This window comes from Fomitopsis serialis (genome assembly GCF_022376445.1).
Source record: "Fomitopsis serialis strain Sig1Antser10 chromosome Unknown B0H18scaffold_57, whole genome shotgun sequence".
Taxonomy (NCBI): domain Eukaryota; kingdom Fungi; phylum Basidiomycota; class Agaricomycetes; order Polyporales; family Fomitopsidaceae; genus Fomitopsis; species Fomitopsis serialis.
This window is the reverse complement of record NW_025955017.1, coordinates 88,181-108,239: the sequence shown is the minus strand read 5'-3', so window position 1 is coordinate 108,239 and position 20,059 is coordinate 88,181. Positions and strand designations below refer to the sequence as shown.

At 58.0% G+C, this 20,059-nt stretch overlaps 5 protein-coding genes across 5 annotated transcripts; all 5 read left to right on the top strand.

Moving 5' to 3' along the window:
• Positions 1 to 649: 649 nt before the first annotated feature.
• On the top strand, positions 650 to 3,826 carry B0H18DRAFT_956457 (fungal-specific transcription factor domain-containing protein; the record flags this gene model as incomplete). Its single annotated transcript, XM_048042455.1, has 15 exons — positions 650 to 931; positions 1,082 to 1,447; positions 1,506 to 1,663; positions 1,719 to 1,787; positions 1,858 to 2,017; positions 2,081 to 2,198; positions 2,249 to 2,345; positions 2,381 to 2,480; positions 2,545 to 2,681; positions 2,742 to 2,765; positions 2,822 to 3,020; positions 3,083 to 3,261; positions 3,357 to 3,498; positions 3,532 to 3,692; positions 3,748 to 3,826. The coding sequence occupies 15 exons, from the start codon at positions 650 to 652 to the stop codon at positions 3,824 to 3,826; spliced, it is 2,271 nt and encodes a 756-aa protein (XP_047891047.1).
• Positions 3,827 to 4,300: 474 nt separating this feature from the next.
• B0H18DRAFT_532127 (uncharacterized protein) lies at positions 4,301 to 6,371 on the top strand. Its single transcript, XM_048038493.1, has 6 exons — positions 4,301 to 4,426; positions 4,482 to 4,682; positions 4,738 to 5,764; positions 5,829 to 6,128; positions 6,183 to 6,254; positions 6,331 to 6,371. Exons 1-5 carry the CDS (start codon positions 4,407 to 4,409, stop codon positions 6,204 to 6,206), a joined length of 1,572 nt encoding a protein of 523 aa, XP_047891046.1. The 5' UTR covers positions 4,301 to 4,406; the 3' UTR covers positions 6,207 to 6,254; positions 6,331 to 6,371.
• Positions 6,372 to 8,972: 2,601 nt separating this feature from the next.
• B0H18DRAFT_532099 (uncharacterized protein) lies at positions 8,973 to 10,394 on the top strand. The gene is made up of 7 exons (XM_048038492.1): positions 8,973 to 9,088; positions 9,148 to 9,197; positions 9,266 to 9,312; positions 9,359 to 9,443; positions 9,505 to 9,753; positions 9,815 to 10,122; positions 10,173 to 10,394. The coding sequence occupies exons 2-7, from the start codon at positions 9,161 to 9,163 to the stop codon at positions 10,308 to 10,310; spliced, it is 864 nt and encodes a 287-aa protein (XP_047891045.1). The 5' UTR covers positions 8,973 to 9,088; positions 9,148 to 9,160; the 3' UTR covers positions 10,311 to 10,394.
• Positions 10,395 to 12,521: 2,127 nt separating this feature from the next.
• On the top strand, positions 12,522 to 13,587 carry B0H18DRAFT_956455 (uncharacterized protein; the record flags this gene model as incomplete). Its single annotated transcript, XM_048042454.1, has 4 exons — positions 12,522 to 12,553; positions 12,602 to 12,671; positions 12,726 to 13,301; positions 13,477 to 13,587. The coding sequence occupies 4 exons, from the start codon at positions 12,522 to 12,524 to the stop codon at positions 13,585 to 13,587; spliced, it is 789 nt and encodes a 262-aa protein (XP_047891044.1).
• A 5,280-nt stretch (positions 13,588 to 18,867) lies between these two features.
• On the top strand, positions 18,868 to 19,221 carry B0H18DRAFT_879876 (uncharacterized protein; the record flags this gene model as incomplete). Its single annotated transcript, XM_048040718.1, has 2 exons — positions 18,868 to 18,961; positions 19,016 to 19,221. 2 exons carry the CDS (start codon positions 18,868 to 18,870, stop codon positions 19,219 to 19,221), a joined length of 300 nt encoding a protein of 99 aa, XP_047891043.1.
• Positions 19,222 to 20,059: the final 838 nt, after the last annotated feature.

Sequence of the window (20,059 nt, the reverse complement as noted above, 5' to 3'; positions counted from 1 at the left end):
GTCCCGAGTCGGTCTCGCAACCTCTGAGGCCAGCTGCTTGGACGCGTCTCAACCACTTCGCACTTGTCATTTCAGCAGACCACCGGTGGTGTCAGCGAGCGCGCATATATATGGCAATTGGAGACTTAACGCGCCGGCCCACTTCGCGAAATGCCGGGCAGCTTTGCTGTATGAGCTTGCGCACCACCGAAGGACTGCATATTCTGCCATTGCCCCTATGAAACCCTTCAGATCCTACGAGGACATTGACCCACTGTATGCGCGTTGAGTATGATTGTCGTTCTCGTAAAGGCTCGTTCCGCCCCTCTCCCGTACTGTCAGATTCAAACAGTATCGCATGGGCAGACTTGGACACTATGTTAACGCTGACTTCTATACCAGAAACGCGGACCTCCGAAAGGGTACGTTGAGAGTCTAGAATCCCGTCTGGAGAAGATGGAAGGTCTATTGAAGAAGGCACGCAGCGTGTTCCCTCGCAAGTTCTCTGTTGCTCACTACACATGGCCAAGATTAGCTGTGTCCCGACGCCGATTTCTCCAAAGAGCTCGGCGGCAGATTCGACAAAGAAGCTTGGCTTGCAGAGACCCGTGCGGGCGGAGATAGAGCAGCGCGCGCAGGACCTTCCTCGTGTCTCGCACCACAGTCATCCATGGCCGCCCACCCGCCTGTACACCCCACGAACCCTGACGACCTCGAACCATCCGATGACGAAGTTATGGCACATCAAACCCTGATCAACAGCCTACAACAGATTAAATTAAATCCGACCGCTATGCGATTCTTCGGGAAGAGCAGCAGCATTATGTTCGTGCAGACTGCGATGGACCTTAAGCGGGAGTACTCTGGTAAACCTACCCCAGAGCGGAAAGAACAGAGCATGCCTGCGTTGCTCGAGGGTGCGCGGCGGAAAGCCTTCAGGAGCCTGCATCCGGTGCGTCCGAGTCCGCGTTCCCCGTCTCCCCCCTCCCTTCTCATCTCGCGTCCTACCTCTCCCCGATCCCTTCTCATCTCGCGTTCCAACTATGAACCCTTGCGCCGCACCGGACCGCACGCTCACACGTGTTACGACCCGGCCATGCAGTGGCTCGCCGCGCAGCTCCAGGAGCTCCCGCGCCCGCACAAGCAGTCCGACTTCCCCGACGAGAGCCTCATGTTCCTCCTGATCGACCTGTACTTCAAGGAGGTCCAGCCGTTCACGCCCCTCCTGCACCGCCCGACGTTCGAGCGAAACATCCACAAGGGCCTCCACCTCGAGGACGTCGGCTTCGGCAGCACGGTCCTGCTCGTGTGCGCGATCGGTGCGCGGTACACGGACGACCCCCGCGTGTGTCTCTCTAACTACCCGGACAACCGGCTGAGCAGCGGGTGGGAGTGGTTCAAGCAGGTGCAGATGATCCGGCAGAGCATGCTCGCCCCGCCGAGGCTGTACGACCTGCAGGTCTACTGTGTGAGTAGTCCGGCCGTGACGGCATACGAAGTCCATCGGCGATTGACGTGTCGTGCAGTTGACAGCGATCTTCCTGCAAGGATCGTCGGCGCCACAGGCCAGTTGGACACTGATCGGCGTGGGCATCCGCATGGCGCAAGATGTGGGCGCACACCGCAAGAAAGTGTACAACGCGAAGCCAACGATCGAGGAAGAGCTGTGGAAGCGCGCATTCTGGTACGTAGCTCTTTCGCGGGGTTGCACAATACCGAGTGAACTTCTTCGGCTTTAGGGTGCTCGTCTCCATGGACCGCTCTATCTCCTCCGTGCTCGGGCGACCATGCGCAATACAAGATGAAGAGTGAGTCTCGTCATTACTGTCAGCGCTTGTCACGTTTCTGACGCAACTATTCTGTCGACGATCGAGCCAGTTTTGATCTGGATCTGCCGATTGAGTGCGACGACGAGTACTGGGAGAACGATGATCCGGAGCTCGCGTGGAAGCAGCCTCCCAGCAAGCCTAGTCTGGTGACATTCTTCAACTGCTTCCTCAGATTGAACCAGATCCTCGCGTTTGCCTTGCGCACAATTGTGAGTTGATCGCTGGTTAGGGCGTAACGCAGGGACATTATAGCTGATCGGCGCTACTTACAGTACTCTATCAACAAGAGTAAAGCTCTGCTTGGGTTTGTGGGGCAGCAATGGGAACAGCATATAGTCGCTGAGCTCGACTCTGCCCTCAACAAGTGGATTGATTCCGTACCTGACCACCGTGCGTCCACACTGTCGCCGTTCGCCCTTCGTCGCTCACGTTCGCTGCAGTGCGGTGGGACCCGAACCGAGAAGACCTCACCTTCCTCAACCAGTCTGCCAACCTCTACGCGTCCTACTATCAGCTCCAGATCTCCGTGCACCGACCGTTATCCCCTCCCCGCGCAAACCCTCTCCCCTCAGCTTCCCCAGTTTGGCCATATGCACGAACGCGGCGCGGAGCTGCACACATGTCATGGATGTGCAGTGCCGGAGGACAGGGGCACCTCTGCCACACAACCAGGTGCGTCCACTGATCCATTGGTCGAGTTTGAAGCAGTCTGGCTGACATCGGCCGATCCCTGCAGGTGCCGATGTTCACTTGTGGAATCGTGTTACTGCTCAACATATGGGGCGGCAAACGAAGCGGACTCTCCACAGACGCGCAGAAGGAGATGGCGGATGTGCACAAGTGCATGAAAATGCTCAAGATGCTCGAGCCACGGTGAGCCTCACTCATCTCGATGTCTCATCTGCGTCTGCTGGTTCTCATGATGTTGTCTAGATGGCATACGGCAGGTCGATTATGGTAAGACTCGTTGCAATCATCTACACCGGGTATCTGATGTGACCGGGATTTTTCAGGGACATCCTGTATGAACTCGCCTATGTCGGTGACCTTCCTCTTCCGCAAAATACGCCGCCGAACAACAAGCGCGACCGAGACTCGGACAGTCCACGCTCGGAGCCGTCACCCGGTCCCAATGGGAGCCTGACCTCCGCAACCCCCGGCGCATCGTCCTCGTTAGACCCGACTCATCGCACTTTCGCTGGCTCACGACGCGTCTCGCGCGACACCGCCGGCCTCACTGCCACCGCCGCGAGCCTATGCCAACAGCCATGCAGCAATCCATGTTCACGCCGACGGACGTCCCGAGCCCGATGGGCGTCGCCGACCCCGCGAATGCGAGTGCCGACACGAACACCTTCGTGCTCCCCATTCACAGTGATGAGCTCGGGCGGCTGCCGCTGCACGGGTTCACCATGTCTTCTATGGTCTCGAGCTGCCGGGGCCGTCAACACAGGTCTCCTCCGCCCTGAGAGCAGCTGGTTCGACGCCCCCACCGCAGGACCGAGCGGCCTCTCGACGATGCCCGGCCCTCCGCGCAGCCGCCGTCAGATGCTCAAGTACAATCAGCAGCAGGGCCGTCGAACGAGGGGAGCCCGTCGGCGGACATGGCGGGCGGGCTGGATGCGTCGGGATCGCGAGCATGTTCAGCGCGCTGGAGGACCCGCAGGTGTACGACTCGCTGTTCACAAATGTGAGTATGCCTGCGACGTATACGGGTCCGCAGAATCTTCCCGGCGCCCTTGGCATGGGCGCCATGAGCGCGCCGCCGGGGCAGGGCGCACCAGGGCAGGGAGGACAGTCGGGGTCTGGGCAGGGGACACAGGGGCAGGAGACGTTTGCAGACAATACGTTGGCGATGTGGAGTACTGCGCCGAGCGACTTCCAGTGAGTGGTCCTCCTGCGTGGATGGCAACCTACGTGCTGATTGGTTTTTGTGCAGGTGGGACGATTGGGGCACGTATATCAGCACGATGAATAACCCTATGGGGCAACAGCACCCGCGGCCCGGTGCATCATAGAGAGGCGTACACCCTACCGTGGTGAGATATGTTTGGGCGAAGACGAAGACATCGAGACTAGCTACTGTATTTGCGTTGGCGGTCAACGCGCCAGCCTTAATTGTATCGATACCGACCTGTATCCTGTCAGTGATTTCCCCAGTCCTTCCTCCCAGCATCGTCTTTCCAGCCCCATTCCTAGCCCGCGCCCTCGTGAATCTGTCTCTGATCTGTGTGGAAGAACGTCGTCATGTCGTGTCATGTTTTGTTGCATTTATACTCCAAGATCTATAGACTGTTAAATAGTGCGTTAGCGAGTGAACAGACACAGTCTAGACTAGCAGCTCGAGGGTGTTGAATCGGTTTCCATGCTGTCGTTACGTTGGAAGGCACAACTTGAAGCTTGAAGGTCTGATGGCATCGGCGCTTACTACAGTGTACTAGCGGAGTCTCCCACCCTCCTGGCGCGGCGTCACAGCTTGAACTTGATTAAGCCTGAAATTCTGAACGCTCGAACGTTGGACGTTTGACTCTCGTGTCATCATTCCTGAGCCTGAGGCCTGAAGCTGAAGGCCTGATTCACGACTCGAGTGTTGTGAAAATGACGCGCGAGGTTGTCGCGTAAGTTGCACTGACAGCTGGAGGAGTCTCTTATCTGATTCTCAGACTGCCATAGCTTCCGCCACCTGAACACAGATGTCCTACTGCAAGTATTCGAGTACCTACGGCCCAATGGTGGCCTGCGTCCGTTGTCCATGACATGCGGATGGGTGCGAACAGAAACTAAACCCGTGCTTTTCAAGAGCTGCTCTGTTATCGTGAAGGAACCGATCAGCGCAGAGCGGTTTCTTCCACAATCCTTATGGCCCTACGTATGGTTTGTCGAACAACCTACAGTCTCGCATTACAACCTGACCGTCCAACTTGTGTAGCTGTCTGTTTTTGATAGACGAGTGCCCGGACAGAATTGCGATGCGAGCTTGGCTACCCAGGTCGTCCACTGTACCCCGCTTCACCAGCGATCCGTTGCTATGTGGCACCATGGACCCTGCGTTCCTCAGGATTACGCTGCCGGCCATGCCTCGTTTGCGCTTGGTACACCTGTCCTTCCATTGTCGGGAGATACACGGGATAGGATGGGATACCCTCGCAGCCATCCTTTCGACTCCATTGCTCCGCAGTTTCACGCTTCAGTCCTACCTATTCAATCCGCGTCAGCCTCCTGTGGCTACCAGTGTTCACTCTCTTGCCCCGATCACTGCATTCCGATTCGTGCATCACGTCTTCCGCAGGGAGCTTCGCAAGTACCCATCCCAGGAGGTCGCTTTGGGTTTGGCCATCAAGGAGTTGCGGCATACTCTCGAGTCCCTTATGCTCCCCAACGAGGTTACGCCCTTCGCGATCCTCTCGGACAACGAGTGGCCCCGACTACGTGAACTTCATCTGAATGGTGAGCTTCGCCCGAGCCCGGATTCCCATCGTCCGTTCGTCTCCCTCTTTTCCGGAATGCCTAGCTTACGGGTCTTAAAACTGGAACTCGCCATACCCGAGAGTGTCAACAGACAGGTCCTACACCTGTGGCCGCAGGATCACGAAGCACGATTCCCCTGGCCGGACCTCGACGATCTGACTGTCTCGTTCCCGAGCCCTGATGATCAGATATATCCCCACCTCCCCCTGTCAATGCGACGCTTGTCACTGCGATGCACCCCACACCATTGCTTCTATCTATGGGAGCCACACCGATTGCCGTACACTCAATCCCCTATACTATGCGCTTCGGAGATGCTGGAGATTCTCACCAAGATCAACGCGCCACATCTTGACCACCTCCTCCTCGAATACCGTGCGGATGATGCAGAAGATGAACTTTGGCGTTGCGTAGCCCGAAGGTTCTCTCAGCTGACAACTTTGGAAATCCATCGCTTTCAATCACTCGGTGGTGATAACGTCACTCTTGTGAGTTGCCTAACCGTTGTCCAACCGTTGTGCTCGTGAGTAACTATCAACCATCCCGACACAGAATGACATCGCTCTGCGGCCAGCGGAGCTCCCAAATTTGCTTACACTCCGAGTTCACCTTGAACTCGAGGCTACGGAAGCTTTCCAAGTTACGTCAGTGGCGCCGAATCACTGCGCCAATACGTACCTTGCGACGCTCCAGCAAACCGCAGCCATTTTGGCAAGTACGCTTGCACACCGGAACCTCAAGTTATGGTTGTTGCGACAAGACCTTCGTGGCGCAACTTGGATACTATTTCGTCTCGTACAGGAGCAAGACATCAAGGGACCGCGAGTGGAAATGGATCCAGAAGGTGGTAAAGTAAGCATCCCCACTGATCGTAACGTCCTTCCAAATACTGACATTCCCTTATAGGGAGTGCAGATGCGTTATATCTAAGTATAATTCTTCCGATGCTATGTAAGCTCGTCTACTAGATATGTAATGGTGCGCTTCTTTGCTGGATTTTGACCGTTTGGCGGTCGGCAATCTGAAGTACTGATTTCCAAACTGGAATACATAGATCCACAGATCCACAGCAGGTTACTCTGGCCATTCGTATTAAACGGGGACAAATGTCGACCACTCGAAGCAGCACGTTCGTAGCCATCCGCAGCACGGCGGGCGTCCTACTCGCAATTATTGAAGTGGATCACATCAGCGTAATGTCAGGACTACCCGGAACTACTGGCAGAGCACTGCCGCCACCAGCGCAGCTGTAGCATGCGGCACCCTTCGTCGAGCTCATTCTCTGAACATCCGCATACCTCAAGTCAATAGCATTCTGCTCGGGCGGCGGCACGCTTCCCGGTGTGTGTGTGTGAGCAGGCAGCTGCGGTATGCGGAGGGCAGTAATATTCGTACGTCGGCTTGGTGGCTGGGTAGCAATTGTATGGCTAATGCTATATACATAGGTGGTATTGGGTCTGACGATATTTTCCTTCTTGCTCACTACCGGAAGCGATGAACCCGCAACTCCAATTCTAAGTGGAACAACACAGTCATAATATGATTCACGGAGCGCGCTTTGCCACATTCTACCTCTAGTACTACATAGGTGACACACCGCCGCAGAGAATGTCCAAAGGCCGCCCGGGCGATTACTGACAACTCGTGTCAATATCTTCCGAGTCCGTCCCTCGATCTCCTGTGCAGCAGTATTGCCTCATCATGCCTTGGCAGGTTTTTGGAACTTCCGATCGATGTATTTACCGCTCTTCTAGGAACAGGTGGAACATGAGGGTAAGTTACACGTGTTGCTCACCGCCCACTGAATCGACGCAAAGAACTTATGGATCCGCAGCTGGACTGCTGGGCCCTAATGTACGCATTTGTTCTAACAACCCCTCGTTGTGTCGGCGGATAATGTCGTGAGAAGTTCCTTGTCTTGCTCATCGATGACAGAAGCCTTGCTTACCTCGCCGATCTGCATGCCGTCTTTCAAGAAGCTCGGAATGTTTCCACAATGCTGGGCTTTCTTGTTGTGCTAATAATTCGTATCTTGTCAGGAGGCACGTGTATGTGAATACTCATCTGAAGAGAGCAGGTTACGGTAAGATTCACGCATTGAGAACAGTGGTTTAATCGATTGACCATGCTTCTAGGGTACTTGCGTGTACTGTATTCTTCTTTCTAGGCCGCGATGAGCGTGCAAGAAGTCATTGGGCGCTGCAGGGAGCCTACCATTTGCATGTGGATCAAGCCGTCACGCCAACGTGTTATCGGAGTGGGCCTGAAGAAGTCCTTGGCTGGATTTCTTGCTTAGCCGCCTGGGATGTACGAAGATATCAGCCAGCTGCCCGTGTCAATGCAGTGTCAGGGGTTCCATCGAGCTACGTTACAAAAGCCCAACGAACACAGAGTCGAGCCGGACTCAGTCCATTGCCCAACTGTTTTCTAAACCAATGGCTGATCCTTGTTTCCCGAGCACTGACTGTGACAACACCGTGAACGAGAGCGCTCGTGATGACGATGTCTCAGCAATCGCGCTGGAGCTGAAACCTCCTGCGTTTACATCTGCCTATGACCGTGTACGTATGTCGCCTTCGTTCAACTTACAGCTTCCTTACCCATACCACAATTCAGGCGATGTGGAGGAATCATGACGAGACTACTTCTGATGCCTCTCATGACACCCAACCCTCGGACTCCCGAGGGTTAAGCATAGTAACAACCCATGGTCAAACTACACTTGATCTTGACTACGGCGCAGATGCCGAGTTATCGGACCTGTCATCTTCGGGTTTACCCAGTCCAGATCCTTCCACTCCGGGTCTGCACACACCTATGGTGAGTGTGCCTTCGTAATCCACGTCTACAGGCCCAGCAGTTGACTTAGAGTGCTGCCAGGATTCGCCCCATACCTCTCACTTCCCAATCGGCAAAACTGAACCCTCCGATAGTATGCATCACTTTTCCGACAGAGAGCGGGCATCTATCTCCAGAGGCGGCAGCGCCTACCGTCTTGGTGGTCAGTCTGCTAAAGGTGCAGCAACTGAGGTCAAATTTCTGCCTCAAACCCCACAATGTGTTTGCAGTGTACGTGTATTCAGTAGTTGTATCTACCACGTGGGCTGATGGATGAACATAGCTCAAGGCTACTCTGTGTCAATTGTACGTTCTCTCGAATGCATGCGACAGTTGTGTGATCGCCGATGACAGTGTTAAGGAAATACTTGAAGAGGGAGGCAACCCAAGTTCTCAGACTTTCCACCTTCTCATTGACCTTGGTGAGTCCTTGATTTCCAGGATGTACGTCCAGATGCTCACAAATACATTGACTCCAGCCTGTGATGATACGTAGGTATAGGGCAGTTCCTTTGAGCTTTGCGCTAAAATTGCCGATCTCTCGACAGCTTTGTTCTGGGGAATACCTCTGGAGGTCGCGTCAGCCATTAGAAGATAACGAAATGCAAGCACGTTCGCAGTGGCCCGCTTAGACTTGACGAAGCTCCGTGCATACCTACATTCGACACCCATTCCAACCAACACTCACCAATGATCAGTTGGAACAGTCGGCTTATTGGACAGATTCGTTTTGTGGATGGTAGTGTTGCTCGTGAGTTGCTTCCTTTACGGAAACAACCTTCGGCCAATGCACCGTTCAATTCATAGAGCTGGGTCTTCTGGAACCGGGAAGGAAATGCATACTCTATTGCCATGATTGCGACAACGAACAAGCACATCAGATGTCCTTCAATTGGTCATTTGGAGCTGCTTTTGCTGTTAATATGGCCTGCTTTACGATCCCGCTGATGGAATTCTCGGCTTGGGTTGGCACAGTAAGCGTATATCCATTGCATTCGCCCTTGAACTAGGCTTAGTAGTTGCTGCATTATAGATTTCAGTGGGCTATGACTCGAGCTTCCACGGAGGCATCGACGACCTCCCGTAAGCCATCACAATTGTCCATGCACGACACAGCTCATCGACCCGTCTCACGAATACCCATACCACAGACTTTCCTGGAGGTTTTATTGGCAGACTCAAGCGAATCCCGGCTTCTGTGAGTACAGCAATTTCGCTTCCGATGAGCACTCAAAGTGCAACAGCGGCGCGGTGAGAAGATTGCGATGTACCTTGCCCTCCGCTTGGCGCCCGAATATTACCTCGACGGCCCTCCAATGGGTACCCAATGTAAGCGGTCATTGACCCTTAGCTTTGTGTGACACATGGCCATGACTAGGATAACAAATAGACATCGTGGATGTCCTTCAACACCTGGCCTTGCCGAAAGGAGCCGCAGTGGAGCGAGCAGAAGATCGTCGTTTGCGATCGGCATCCCAACAGAAAGCAATGGGCAATACACATGAAGTCTATGAAGTTCATGCCTGTCGACTCGGACTGCGTCGTCCCGACTTGGACTCCGAGCGTGTTTATGCAGAAACCATCCTGAACTTCGTGGACGATCAAAATCCTAATGGCTTGCGTATGCTGCTCGATACTGGTATGTGGTCCGAGCCCTTTACAAATCTGATACTATAGTTTCAACGCACTCTGTATCTCAGGTGCTAGCGTCACAAGGCTTCCTCTCCCGTTTGTCCAGCAGATCAACGACAAACTGGTCCGGGCAGATAACATGATCAAACCCCCCGAGGCAGGAGTCAAGCTAAACACGTACAGAGTCCCTCAGTGGATGGGCGAGCGAAAGATCCAGGTTGCGTATGAGTTTGAAGGCGAGAACGGCAAAACCGTCAAGATCTACGGGCCATTCGAGACGTTCTTCTACCAGCATGACATCAATTACATTGATCGACCTATGGAGGGTTTGATCTTTCCGCAACGCGCGTCTTGCGACCACGGCGTGTTTGGGTTGGTAAGTGCGAAGGATGAGCCATACAACTCGTCACTAAGTGCTTGCTATAGAACTTCTTCCAAACGATGTATGTCTCGCTGCACAAGGCAACACATGGTGTCGACTTCGTCCGGATGGCTGCGCAGTGGCCAGAGGACTTCGCCGATGATATGGAAAACTACCACGTCGCGGGCCTGTCGGGCACTTGAAAGATGAATAGTGTTGCCGTTACCATTACCTTCACTTGTACTTGTATCGCGCAGCGGTGAATCTGAAGTGGTCATTCGTTCCGTATACCCTATGAACCACGGTGAAACCGATATTTCGTCTCGCACTGAAGCGAGGTATCATCAGGAACTGCGAGCGGGATTGACCCGAAGGAGGCGATGTAGTCTACTCACCGTGTCACCGTTCTCGCAGGCGCTGACATTTTTTTTTTTTTTTTTTTTTTTTTTTTTTTTTTTTTTTTTGTACTTACCGGTGTCTACTCGATCGCGTCGTCACAGTTCTGATTCGAGGCTGCTGTCGCGAGATTCCATATAGTAATTGCACATACTTACTGGTACGTCGGCTGACAGTTCATGAGTTCATGCTGCCATCGCACTAAAGGCCAGTCGCCGAACTCAATCTTGTTCCTCAATAAGTCCCATAAAATGAATATGACAATACTGCGCATCCACTTGCACACCACTAATCACTCACGTTCGCTGCAGTATCATGAGACCCAATTCGAGAAAGCCTTACCAGTCCCCGAACCTCCAAGTGGAGTCCAGTGGTCCCTCGCGCGGGCCGTCCCGCAACCACCGCGACCACCCGCCAGGCGTGGGGAGCCCATCGGCGGACACTGCGGGCGCACGGCATGTTCTGCGTGCTGTACGTCCCGCAGATGTACGCCTCGCTGTTCGCGGAGGTGCCAAAAAGGCGGGCGCGATGTGCTAGTGTCATACCAAGACCCGCCACGCGAGGGAGTTGTGTCGACCCTACGCGATGTACGTCGTCATGGGATAGGTAATGCGCTGGCGATGGGGCATAGTCCACCGAGCAACTTCCGATGAGCGGTTGCCCTGTGCGAACGATGGCGTACGCACTGATCACGGTTTGTGCGGGTGGGGCACCTGAGCGAGGTGTTAGCGGGATGAACAACCCGACGAGGCAGCTTGAACACTCGTGCCATTCTAGGCCGTCCCCACCTCCGTCCTTCGCCTTTCCCGAATCAGTCGGCCCGGAGGATGTTTGAGTAGTCTAGTTGTGCTCTGCTTTCATTCTTGGTCATCTAAGACAGTTTGATTGAATGCAGTGTGATGGACGTGTGATCTAGGGAGGACAGTACTTACTATCACTAGTCTGCACCATCAGGAACAATGTCTCGGTCGTTGGAAGCAATCTGTTGATGTACTCGAATGTCATTGATCCAATTCCGCGAGCTCCTGCTGCTTGACGGGCTGAGCGATGCCCGCACATATGCATTTGGCACGACGCTGCTGCTCCGGTCGTTCAAGGGATCGCGTCGTCTGGTAGAGATGCGATCTGAGATGGATCACCTGATCGCGTTCTTGGCGCGAGCTCCTCGAATCGATCCCGCTTCGGGGGAATCAATCCTTCCGACAGCGTCGACATCATCGGTTGATAGGATGCAATCATACGCTGCCATATCCGACTCCGAGCATGCCTGGGCACTCCAACTCTAACGCATCGCGAGCGTGGAAGGTTCGGTGGAAGAGCGCAACGGCAAGTGCGCTTGCTGGCAGAAGAGCCGCCAGGAGGAACGTTACCTGAACGTTACGTGCTTTTACGTGCCAACAGCGCGGGGCCCATCACGGCCAGGGGGATGCCGTTGCGCCAGGAGGAGAGGTGAAACGCGTCGGCAGACTGGGGCTGGCAGTGGGCGTCCGCTGGTGGCGGCCGTGGGGAGGCAGCGGCGGGGGGTGTTGGAGATGCGGCGAGGAGAGGCAAGGGCTCGTCATGGGCGGCTGGGCCGTGGGCCGTGGTGGCGGTGAGCGATTCCGAACCAATTCTGAGACTGATGGGCGACGACCATATGCACCCACTCCACGAGGCGGCCCAGGGACAGCCGACGTACATATACGGGGCCACTGGCAGCCCGCCTGGACTCGCCGTCGCTGATCGCTGTCTCCGTCGCCACCTCGCTCGCCCGCTGTCACCCCGATCGCCGTCCGCCGCCCGTTCTGCCCATCCGCTGTCCCCGCCCGCACGCACCAGCGAAGCCGAAGACGCGGCCGAGGACACACGCGGAGAGCGAGGCGTCCGTGTGCTTGCCTTCTTTCATTCGCGCGTGGGCGCCCGAGAAATCTGCGTCGAGGACGCGTTCTAGGCGCGCCGTCCTCCCTCGTATATCACACGCGATGCCCCCGCCCGCCGCGCGCTCGCCCCCGCCCCTTCACCCGTCACACTCCCCCCACATGGCCCAGCTCACCTGGAACGACATCTTCGAGTGCGTCGTCTTTCCCTCCTCCGTCTCCGCTCACTCACCCCCCTACAGCTTCTCGTCCCTCGACGAGCCCTCCGCCGCTACGCCACCGCCGCCCTCCGACCCTACCCAACACGACATCGTGCGTCTGCATGTCGCGTCCTTACCTACCTACATAGCTCACGTTCGTTCCCAGTGCTGCGACTACGCGTGTTGCGGGCTGTCCCTCCCCGACCTCCACGCCCTCGTCGACCACTTTGAGGAACACCACGTCCTCGTCCTCGGCCAGGACGGCCGCCCGACATGTTCGCCCCTCATCCTCAGCTACCCGCAGCCCGACCCCCCCGCAGAGCCCAGCTCCCTCTTCGGCGCGTCCTCCCCCTTCGCGTCCACCACCCACGGCCACTTGTACCCCACCCTAGACGGCCTCGAGCACGACTTCTCCGACGGCACCTCCGACTCCGCCTCCTCCAGCTCCACGCTCCCCTCGCCAAATCCCAGCGAGCCCATGTGCCTCCCGCCCTCCCTCCTCACCGTCCACCCGCCGCTCCCCCCAGACGTCCTCACGCCGCGCGATGCCGCGATCGGACGCCACAAAGATCAGCGCCCTGCGCATCCCAAGTCCGCACCGGCGCCCGCAAAGCACAGGGCGTCCAAGGCCAAGGCTCAGCTCCTGGGCACGGGCCCCCATCCCAACATCCAGCCCGTGCCACACGCCGAGACGCAGAAGAAGCGGCGCTCGCGCGAGCGCGAGAAGGCGTACAAGTGTCCCGTGAGTCCCTTCTGCTCGCCTGCCCTCCCTCGCCCCGATCGCTGACGCCCCCGTCCCGCTTCTCGTGTTCCGGTGGCAACGTAGCGACCGGGCTGCTCTAAGGTTGGTGAATCTCATTGTGCCGGCACGATGCGCCGTGCATGTCGGAGGGCTTAGCTGACGGACGTGCGAACAGGCGTACCTCAACCCCAACGGGCTCAAGTATCACCTCGAGAAGGGAACGTGCACGATCGTGACCCAGCCCGAGCCGGCACAGGACCCCCCGCCGGCGGGCAACGCGCATTGACCGTAGTCGCGCACTCTCGTCGCGCTTGCGCCCGAGACCATTGTGCGTGTTCGCAGCGAGTGGACATGGATGTCGAGAGCGCTCATGCCGTGATGCAATAGGTCGCCCGTCCCTTCGCTTCTCCGACGAACGCTACGCGCGTCTCCCACCAAAAGTACCTCATCGATATCCCTCCGGCCGACCCACCCATATACCCCAGCTCAAGCTGCTGTACATCCCTGTACTCTAAACCGCCTCAACCACCTATAGTGCCCTCCAGGGTCCCCCATTCCGAGCCGACGATCCTCCGCTCCATCTCCGGTCGCCACCTTCGCGCGTGGCGTAACCCAAAACTCCAGCCGCATGCCAGACGTCCATGCCCGTGTCCGTGCAGCGTGCCTCTTGACGGGATCCTTCCATGCGTGCACCCGCATGCGTCGTGGCGGCGGCTCCTCGTCGCCAGGCGCGGGCAGGTATGGAAGCTGCGGTGCCTGTTTCGGCGTGCCGCGCGCGCTACGCGACGGCCTCTGGCAGTGGCGCCGTGGTGGCGACGGCGGAGCATTGGCGTCGTATGTCGTAACGTCGCCGTCGCCGTTTCCGCGCCACTGGGCGGGTCATGCAGGCAGGTGCAGCGTGCAGCTGGTGGCTTGCCCGTTCGGGCGGGCGCTGCGAGCCGTGTGCGAATTATCGTGCCGCAGGACGTACACAGAGCTCCGCGGCTTCGGCGGTGTTGTTAGACCATTTATGGAGCTTGGACTGCCTACTTGGTCAGTTCCCTTTGTGTCCCAAAACGTATCATCCTCGAGGTACGCGCCCGCGTAGGTGTAATGTTATTGTTGTATCATATTAGTGTGTACTGTAGAGTGTGCATAGACGTGCTTCGTGTGGAGTAGAGCTCCTGCCTAGATTAATGACGACTGTACGCGTACGGCAGCGGAGTGCTTGGTATGGAACCTGGCTGACACCGGTCGACGTGTATTCTAATGGACCCTGCTTACCTTACCTACTGTACCGGCCTGGGAAGAAGCTCGCGCGGTGTCGTTACGATGGAAGGGGGATCGTGTCTGCTGCGTCGGTGCCGTACGTACTCTGTGCTAGAAGGCCTGCGCGCGCCACTTGGACGTGCGGGAGGGCTCGGGCTCCGAGGCGGGTGGGTGTGGCGCGTGTGCCAGTGTGCATGCAGTCGAGCGATCGGTACATGTGTATGCCTTCGGGGGAGGTTTGAACTGTCGTGGCACTGTATCAGACAGGCCTGGGGAGCTTCGGTCGTGGCTCCTCCTCTTCGCGATTGTACGCTCGCCCGGTCCCGTAGGAGCTGATTACACGGGTCGGTCTTCTCTCTGCGCCTCGCACGCGCGCGTTGCAGCGTCGTTTCCGGATCGGGACGTCGGTGGCACGCAGGGATGTAGGTGAGCAGCCTTGTGGCGTCTGGCTTCTGGCTATAGGGACAGGCCTGCCTGTACTGTAGGTATGTAGGACGTGGGCATGGCCAAGCTGTATGTACTGTAGTATGTGCCACCGTGATAGCCTCGCTGTGAGTCTCCCTTGCACGGGAGCTTCAACTTGCCCCGTGGCGATAGTCTAGGCCCATTGGCAGGAGTACGACAATATTGGTCTTACTGCAATTGACTGGTGTACCTTGATCGTGCACCTTGATCGTGCGCGTGAGTTCTGAGTGGCATCCAGTAGCGGGATTCGCGATTCGCGGGGTGTCTGCGCGGTATTGCGCTCGTCCATCGAGTCGACTCGGACTCGCGTTCGCACGGGCTCAGGCTGAGGGATGCGGAGGTACGGTAATAATCGCAGCGCGAGGTGTCCTAGGTCACGGTGGCGTCGTTGAGAACTCGAAGGCGCGCCGGGCGGAGAAGGAGAAGGAGGTAGTCGGGATTAGACTTGTGCAGCTAGCTCGGCGGATGCAGGTCTTGAGAATTCGAGGGTGCGAAGGCGCGGGAGTTCGAGGGTCCGAGGATGAGAAGGCCAGCGCGGTACAGCCGCACCTCATATGCGCACTTCGCCATTCGTGCATATTGCGTATGCTAGCGGTCGACGTGCAGGGAAGCTCGAAGGCCCGCATCCTTCAGCCGCCAGGACTTGAATGTCGCGAGCGTGCCATAAAGATGCACTCAGCCCGCGACCAGCCGCGTCAATCAACCTCGACCTGGGGGCAGTATAGTCCATGACAGGCCCTGCTGATTCAGAGAAGTTCAGTACCTACTCCGCTGGAATGACCGACGAGCTGGTTTAAGCTTCAAGCTTCTCACTCCCGGCCTGCCAGTGCCAGTGCTAAGACGCCCTGCCGGTATCCTAGTCCTCTAGTGGCGCTTACCTATTCTGCATAGTGGTCCCTGGAGAAGTCTGCGTGAAGGGCGAATCGGACGGAGGCTGTTGTGCGCCAGGTTGCCAATGGGCTTCCCATGTCGCAAGTCCGCAATAGCACGCAACGGGCGGGGGCAAGGAGTGGCCCGGTCACGGACGGCGTTATACTCGTGTTCCTCTTCAGCACTGCGCGCTGCACGCTTCACCAGATACTCATGCTGTACCGCCGAGTATGAGCGTGGAATGCCCAGACGCCTCGCCGTGCAGTTCACGTACCGGAGGAGACCACGCCCCGGACGCATCGCCTAGCCTGCCTGAGGCCTGAGGGGCGGCAGCGCAACATCCTCGGAGGACGTGATCGCAGCGGCCGCACCGGGTCTGTATCGTCAACGTTACCGATCCGTTCAGCGAGCCACGTACCTGTGCAGCTGATGGGCCGCCCTTTGAGCGAGGGACTCAGACTCTGGGACCGGTGGGTCTCGCGCAATGATACTGTGCCTTGACTGTGCCCATGTCAAGATGTGACATGCGCAGGGATTGCATGTCGAATAATGTCGGCAACCTCGTAATTATTGGGGATGCCTACATGCAAGTCCCGTCCACTGTGTCAAATCGTCCGCGTCAACAAAAAAATCAACGACCGCGGGCCGTGCGCGCACGCGTCCACCTTCGCCTATGGGCCTGCGCTTGTGGCCCGCCAGCGCCAGTGCCGTAAGTCTGATCCGCAGAGACAGCGTGTGCGCCTTCGCCTGCGCCCTCGTCTTCGAATTCAACGCTTCGCGTTCGAACGGCCACGCGCGCATGCGCGCACAAGCGACGTCGTCCCGGTTGTCAGTGTTGCCGCCCAGCGCACTGATTGCACTGCTTGGGTTTCAGTGCTGCAGTAACTTAGCTGTATGGCAGTGAACACGGCTCTGACTCGGACAGGAACGGTGCGCCTGTGTCGCGAATGGCATCGCCAATGCGCCCGCGGCCAGCCACGCTACCGTCAGGGTGCTTAGTACCTACGGTAGTATTACCCGTACTGTCACTATTTTTGCGAGTGCCCTGGCCTCCGCAAGGGGTGCGGTCTGAACGGGGGAAACATGGCCACAGAAATAGACCGGCAAAAGCGAGAGTGCGGCTTGGTCGGAGAAGGCTAGCGTGCTGCGTGCCGGCGGGTGGCCTTGAAGTACCAGTGGAACTGATGGAGAACTGCTGCCTGCAGGAGCGACTCGGATTCTCTCGGACGCGTGCGGGCCTGGCCTGGAACAGCGGGCCCGGGTGCGTATGGGGTGGGTAGGGATCTCGGCGATCAGATTCACTGTTGGCGACTTGTGAGATTGCGTCGTGCGATGCTGGATTGCGGATCGGCGGGAGAGGCGGAGGAGGCGTGGGTCATCGACGCTCGCACTGGAACTGGACAGACTCGCGTTGCGGATCATGCCAAACCTGTTGGTAGCCGCGACTTGCGGCCTGTGGCGGATGCGACAGAGGTCTTACTGACAGTCGGCCCGCCGAAAGACATATCGTAAAGATAGTAGACCTTGAGGCAGATAGCTACATACCTACAGCATAGAACACGACGCACAGACGCATCACTCACAAGTAGTGCTGGCCGAAAGTAGGATGTAGGACCTAGCCTGCGGTAACTTTGCACCCCTAGCGGTACCTTGCTCCCTGCTGAACGTTTTCTCCGTACGCCTCAAGGCTCTCAACGTGTCTTCTTTCCTCTGCAACCCCGAGCCCTCAGGCTTAGCGAACGACGCACGGTCGGCCTCGTACGTACAGATAAGTCGCAGAACGACAGAGGCCACAGCCGCTATCGTGGTGCAGCACGCCATGGGAGCGGAGGCTTGCGCATTTGGCAGGCGGGTGAGCTTGCGTGTAAGGGAACACGGATTGCTGGTTTCTTTACTCGATTGATAGCACGCGCGAAGTTCAAGGAAGCTCTGGCGTCCGCCGAGTAAGTATGTCTGTATGTAAGCAGCACTGGGAGAGCGCCAGGGTCGCGCTACCCGCCACGAAGCTCGATGTCACGGCAAGGGGCGAGCGCGCGGACGGCGAACAAGATTGAAAGTGAAACGCAGCCTCCGGGCGGATGCGGGGAACGGGCTGAATGCGGCGCTCACGTTCGCGGGGATTGGCAACGAGGGTCGTCGTGATGCAATTCATTCGCGAGCGCATACGCGGACGATGGTTGCAGCACGGCCCCGGGGTGATTGAATGGCAATACTCCAGGAGCATGCCTTAGTGCGCCGGGTGCCGTACAGACGCAGTCAGGTGCAGGTCAGTGGTTGTGGCGCGGTGTCGCGGACGGAGATGGCGGCGAAGTGTTCATGCTGTGCTTGTTGGAAGGCGGGGCGGCATGGAGATGAGGAGGAGAAGGAGGCATCGAGGCGGGGCGCGAGGCTGGTCATGGGGAGCGGCGTGGCAGGACGCAGCGGAGGGGAATGCGGGGACGGCCACATGACCCGGCCTCAGCCCGCGCCTCAGCGAGCAGGGTCCGTCGGGGGAGGCGCGCGCCGAGCGGCCGAGATGAGTGGCCGGAAGGGGAAGCAGCGTGACACGGCAACGGGCGACGGGGAGCGTGATTGTGGGCGTTCGCCTGTTGCGGAAGCCGGGCCGTGGCAGGAGGGGGCCTGAAATGTCGGCGACGAGCAGGTTTCACGCCCGCCCGAGCTCCCTCGACGCCGTCCTCTCCTCCATCTCGCCCGCATCGCCCCTCCCATCACCCCCGCCGCCCCGCGCACCCCCCCGCGGCCCAGCCCCTCCAGCGGCCCCCCGTGCCTGACCGTCCTTGTCGCCTAATCGCGTACCCCGCGGCAGCAGGCTCATCGGCTTACCCCCTGCCGCACTCAGCCACGCCCGCCGCCGCCCGGACGAACTTCATTCAACTTTCCACGGCCCTCTCGTATCGAGCCCCACCGCAGCCGTCTGCTGCCCTTTCTTCCTCTTTCCTTCACCATACCTGTACTTTTAGTCGCGCTCTATTTGCGCACCGCGATGATCTCGCAACTCCCCTCACCCGTCCTCTCGGTCGCCGCCGACGCCGTCCGGGAGCTTGAAGGCGAGGACGCCCTCTCTGGACTCTGGGCTCGTGAGTGTCGTCGCCTTTGTTCACCCGTCCACAAAGCTCATGTGCTGCACGCAGTGTTCACAAAGTGCAAAGAGTCCCTCAAGGACGGCCGGCGGCTCGAAAACATCTCCTGGCGTCTCTGGTACCGCGAAATCGCTGCACAGCAGACCTTTACCTCGCCAGGCAGCCTATCCCCGCCCTTCTCTGAGAAACAGCGGAGTCCAACTCCTATCACACCCATATCAGAGGACGACGAGAAGGCTCATGAGCGTGGTATGTAACCTCCGTCCTCGGACACACCAGGCGCTGACCTCGACCGCTCACCCAGCGCTGTCTCCGCAATCCATGCTCCAACCTGTTCCCGACATCCAGGCACACTCGTGGCACGGTGATATGTCCAGACTGGACGTACTGACCACAAATCGCCGCCTGAGCAGCGCCAGTGTCCCAGCACACCGCCCAACGCAACAGGTCGTTCATATCGGCCGCCTGATCATCGACATCCTGCCCGGGAAGCTCGACCTCGTTCCGAGCGAGAGGAGACAGGCGGCCAAGCCCGCTGTTCACCCGCGGGCCGCGCTACTATCGGAGACCTCCCCCCGCGTGCCCTCACGACCTGTCGTTTCTGTCCAAACTCCCAGCACGCCCCCCTCCGCGACGCCCGCTTTCCCTAAGGTTATCGTGGTCAACCCGACGCCGCATCCGACACCACCCGCAACCCCGCAGATGCCCCCTCGCACAACACCCGCACTCCCATCTCCGGCGCAAGCTCCGACTCACCTACTTCCTCCGCCTCCCACACGGACCTTGATCGTTCACCAGTCATCTGCCATCCCTCCTGTCCAACAGCCTGTCATTCCCCGGAAGGCGCCTGCTGTCCCACAACCCCCCGCGCCCGCATCACATGACCTCCCCGCTCAGCAGCAGAAGCAGAAGGAACGGAACGACGAGACGCTGAAGCCGTCCGACAGACTGTTCTTCCTCCAGGGCGCCGCGTCGCCGGAGCAAGACTCGCCCGGCAGCCATAGCAGCATCTCCGCGTGCCTCTCGCACAAGACGGATGCGCGCAGCGACGAGCTCATCGGGAGGAGTCCGAGTAGTGCGACGTCGAGCCAGCTC

Bases quoted from the DNA above. Each gene is read 5' to 3' on its own strand.
- B0H18DRAFT_532127 (XM_048038493.1), top strand. From the start codon at position 4,407: ATGACGCGCGAGGTTGTCGC. The intron at 4,427-4,481 runs GTAAGTTGCACT...AGACTGCCATAG, and splicing joins ATGACGCGCGAGGTTGTCGC to CTTCCGCCACCTGAACACAG. The intron at 4,683-4,737 runs GTTTGTCGAACA...CAACTTGTGTAG, and splicing joins TCCTTATGGCCCTACGTATG to CTGTCTGTTTTTGATAGACG.
- B0H18DRAFT_532099 (XM_048038492.1), top strand. From the start codon at position 9,161: ATGACTCGAGCTTCCACGGAGGCATCGACGACCTCCC. The intron at 9,198-9,265 runs GTAAGCCATCAC...CCCATACCACAG, and splicing joins GGAGGCATCGACGACCTCCC to ACTTTCCTGGAGGTTTTATT. The intron at 10,123-10,172 runs GTAAGTGCGAAG...TGCTTGCTATAG, and splicing joins ACCACGGCGTGTTTGGGTTG to AACTTCTTCCAAACGATGTA.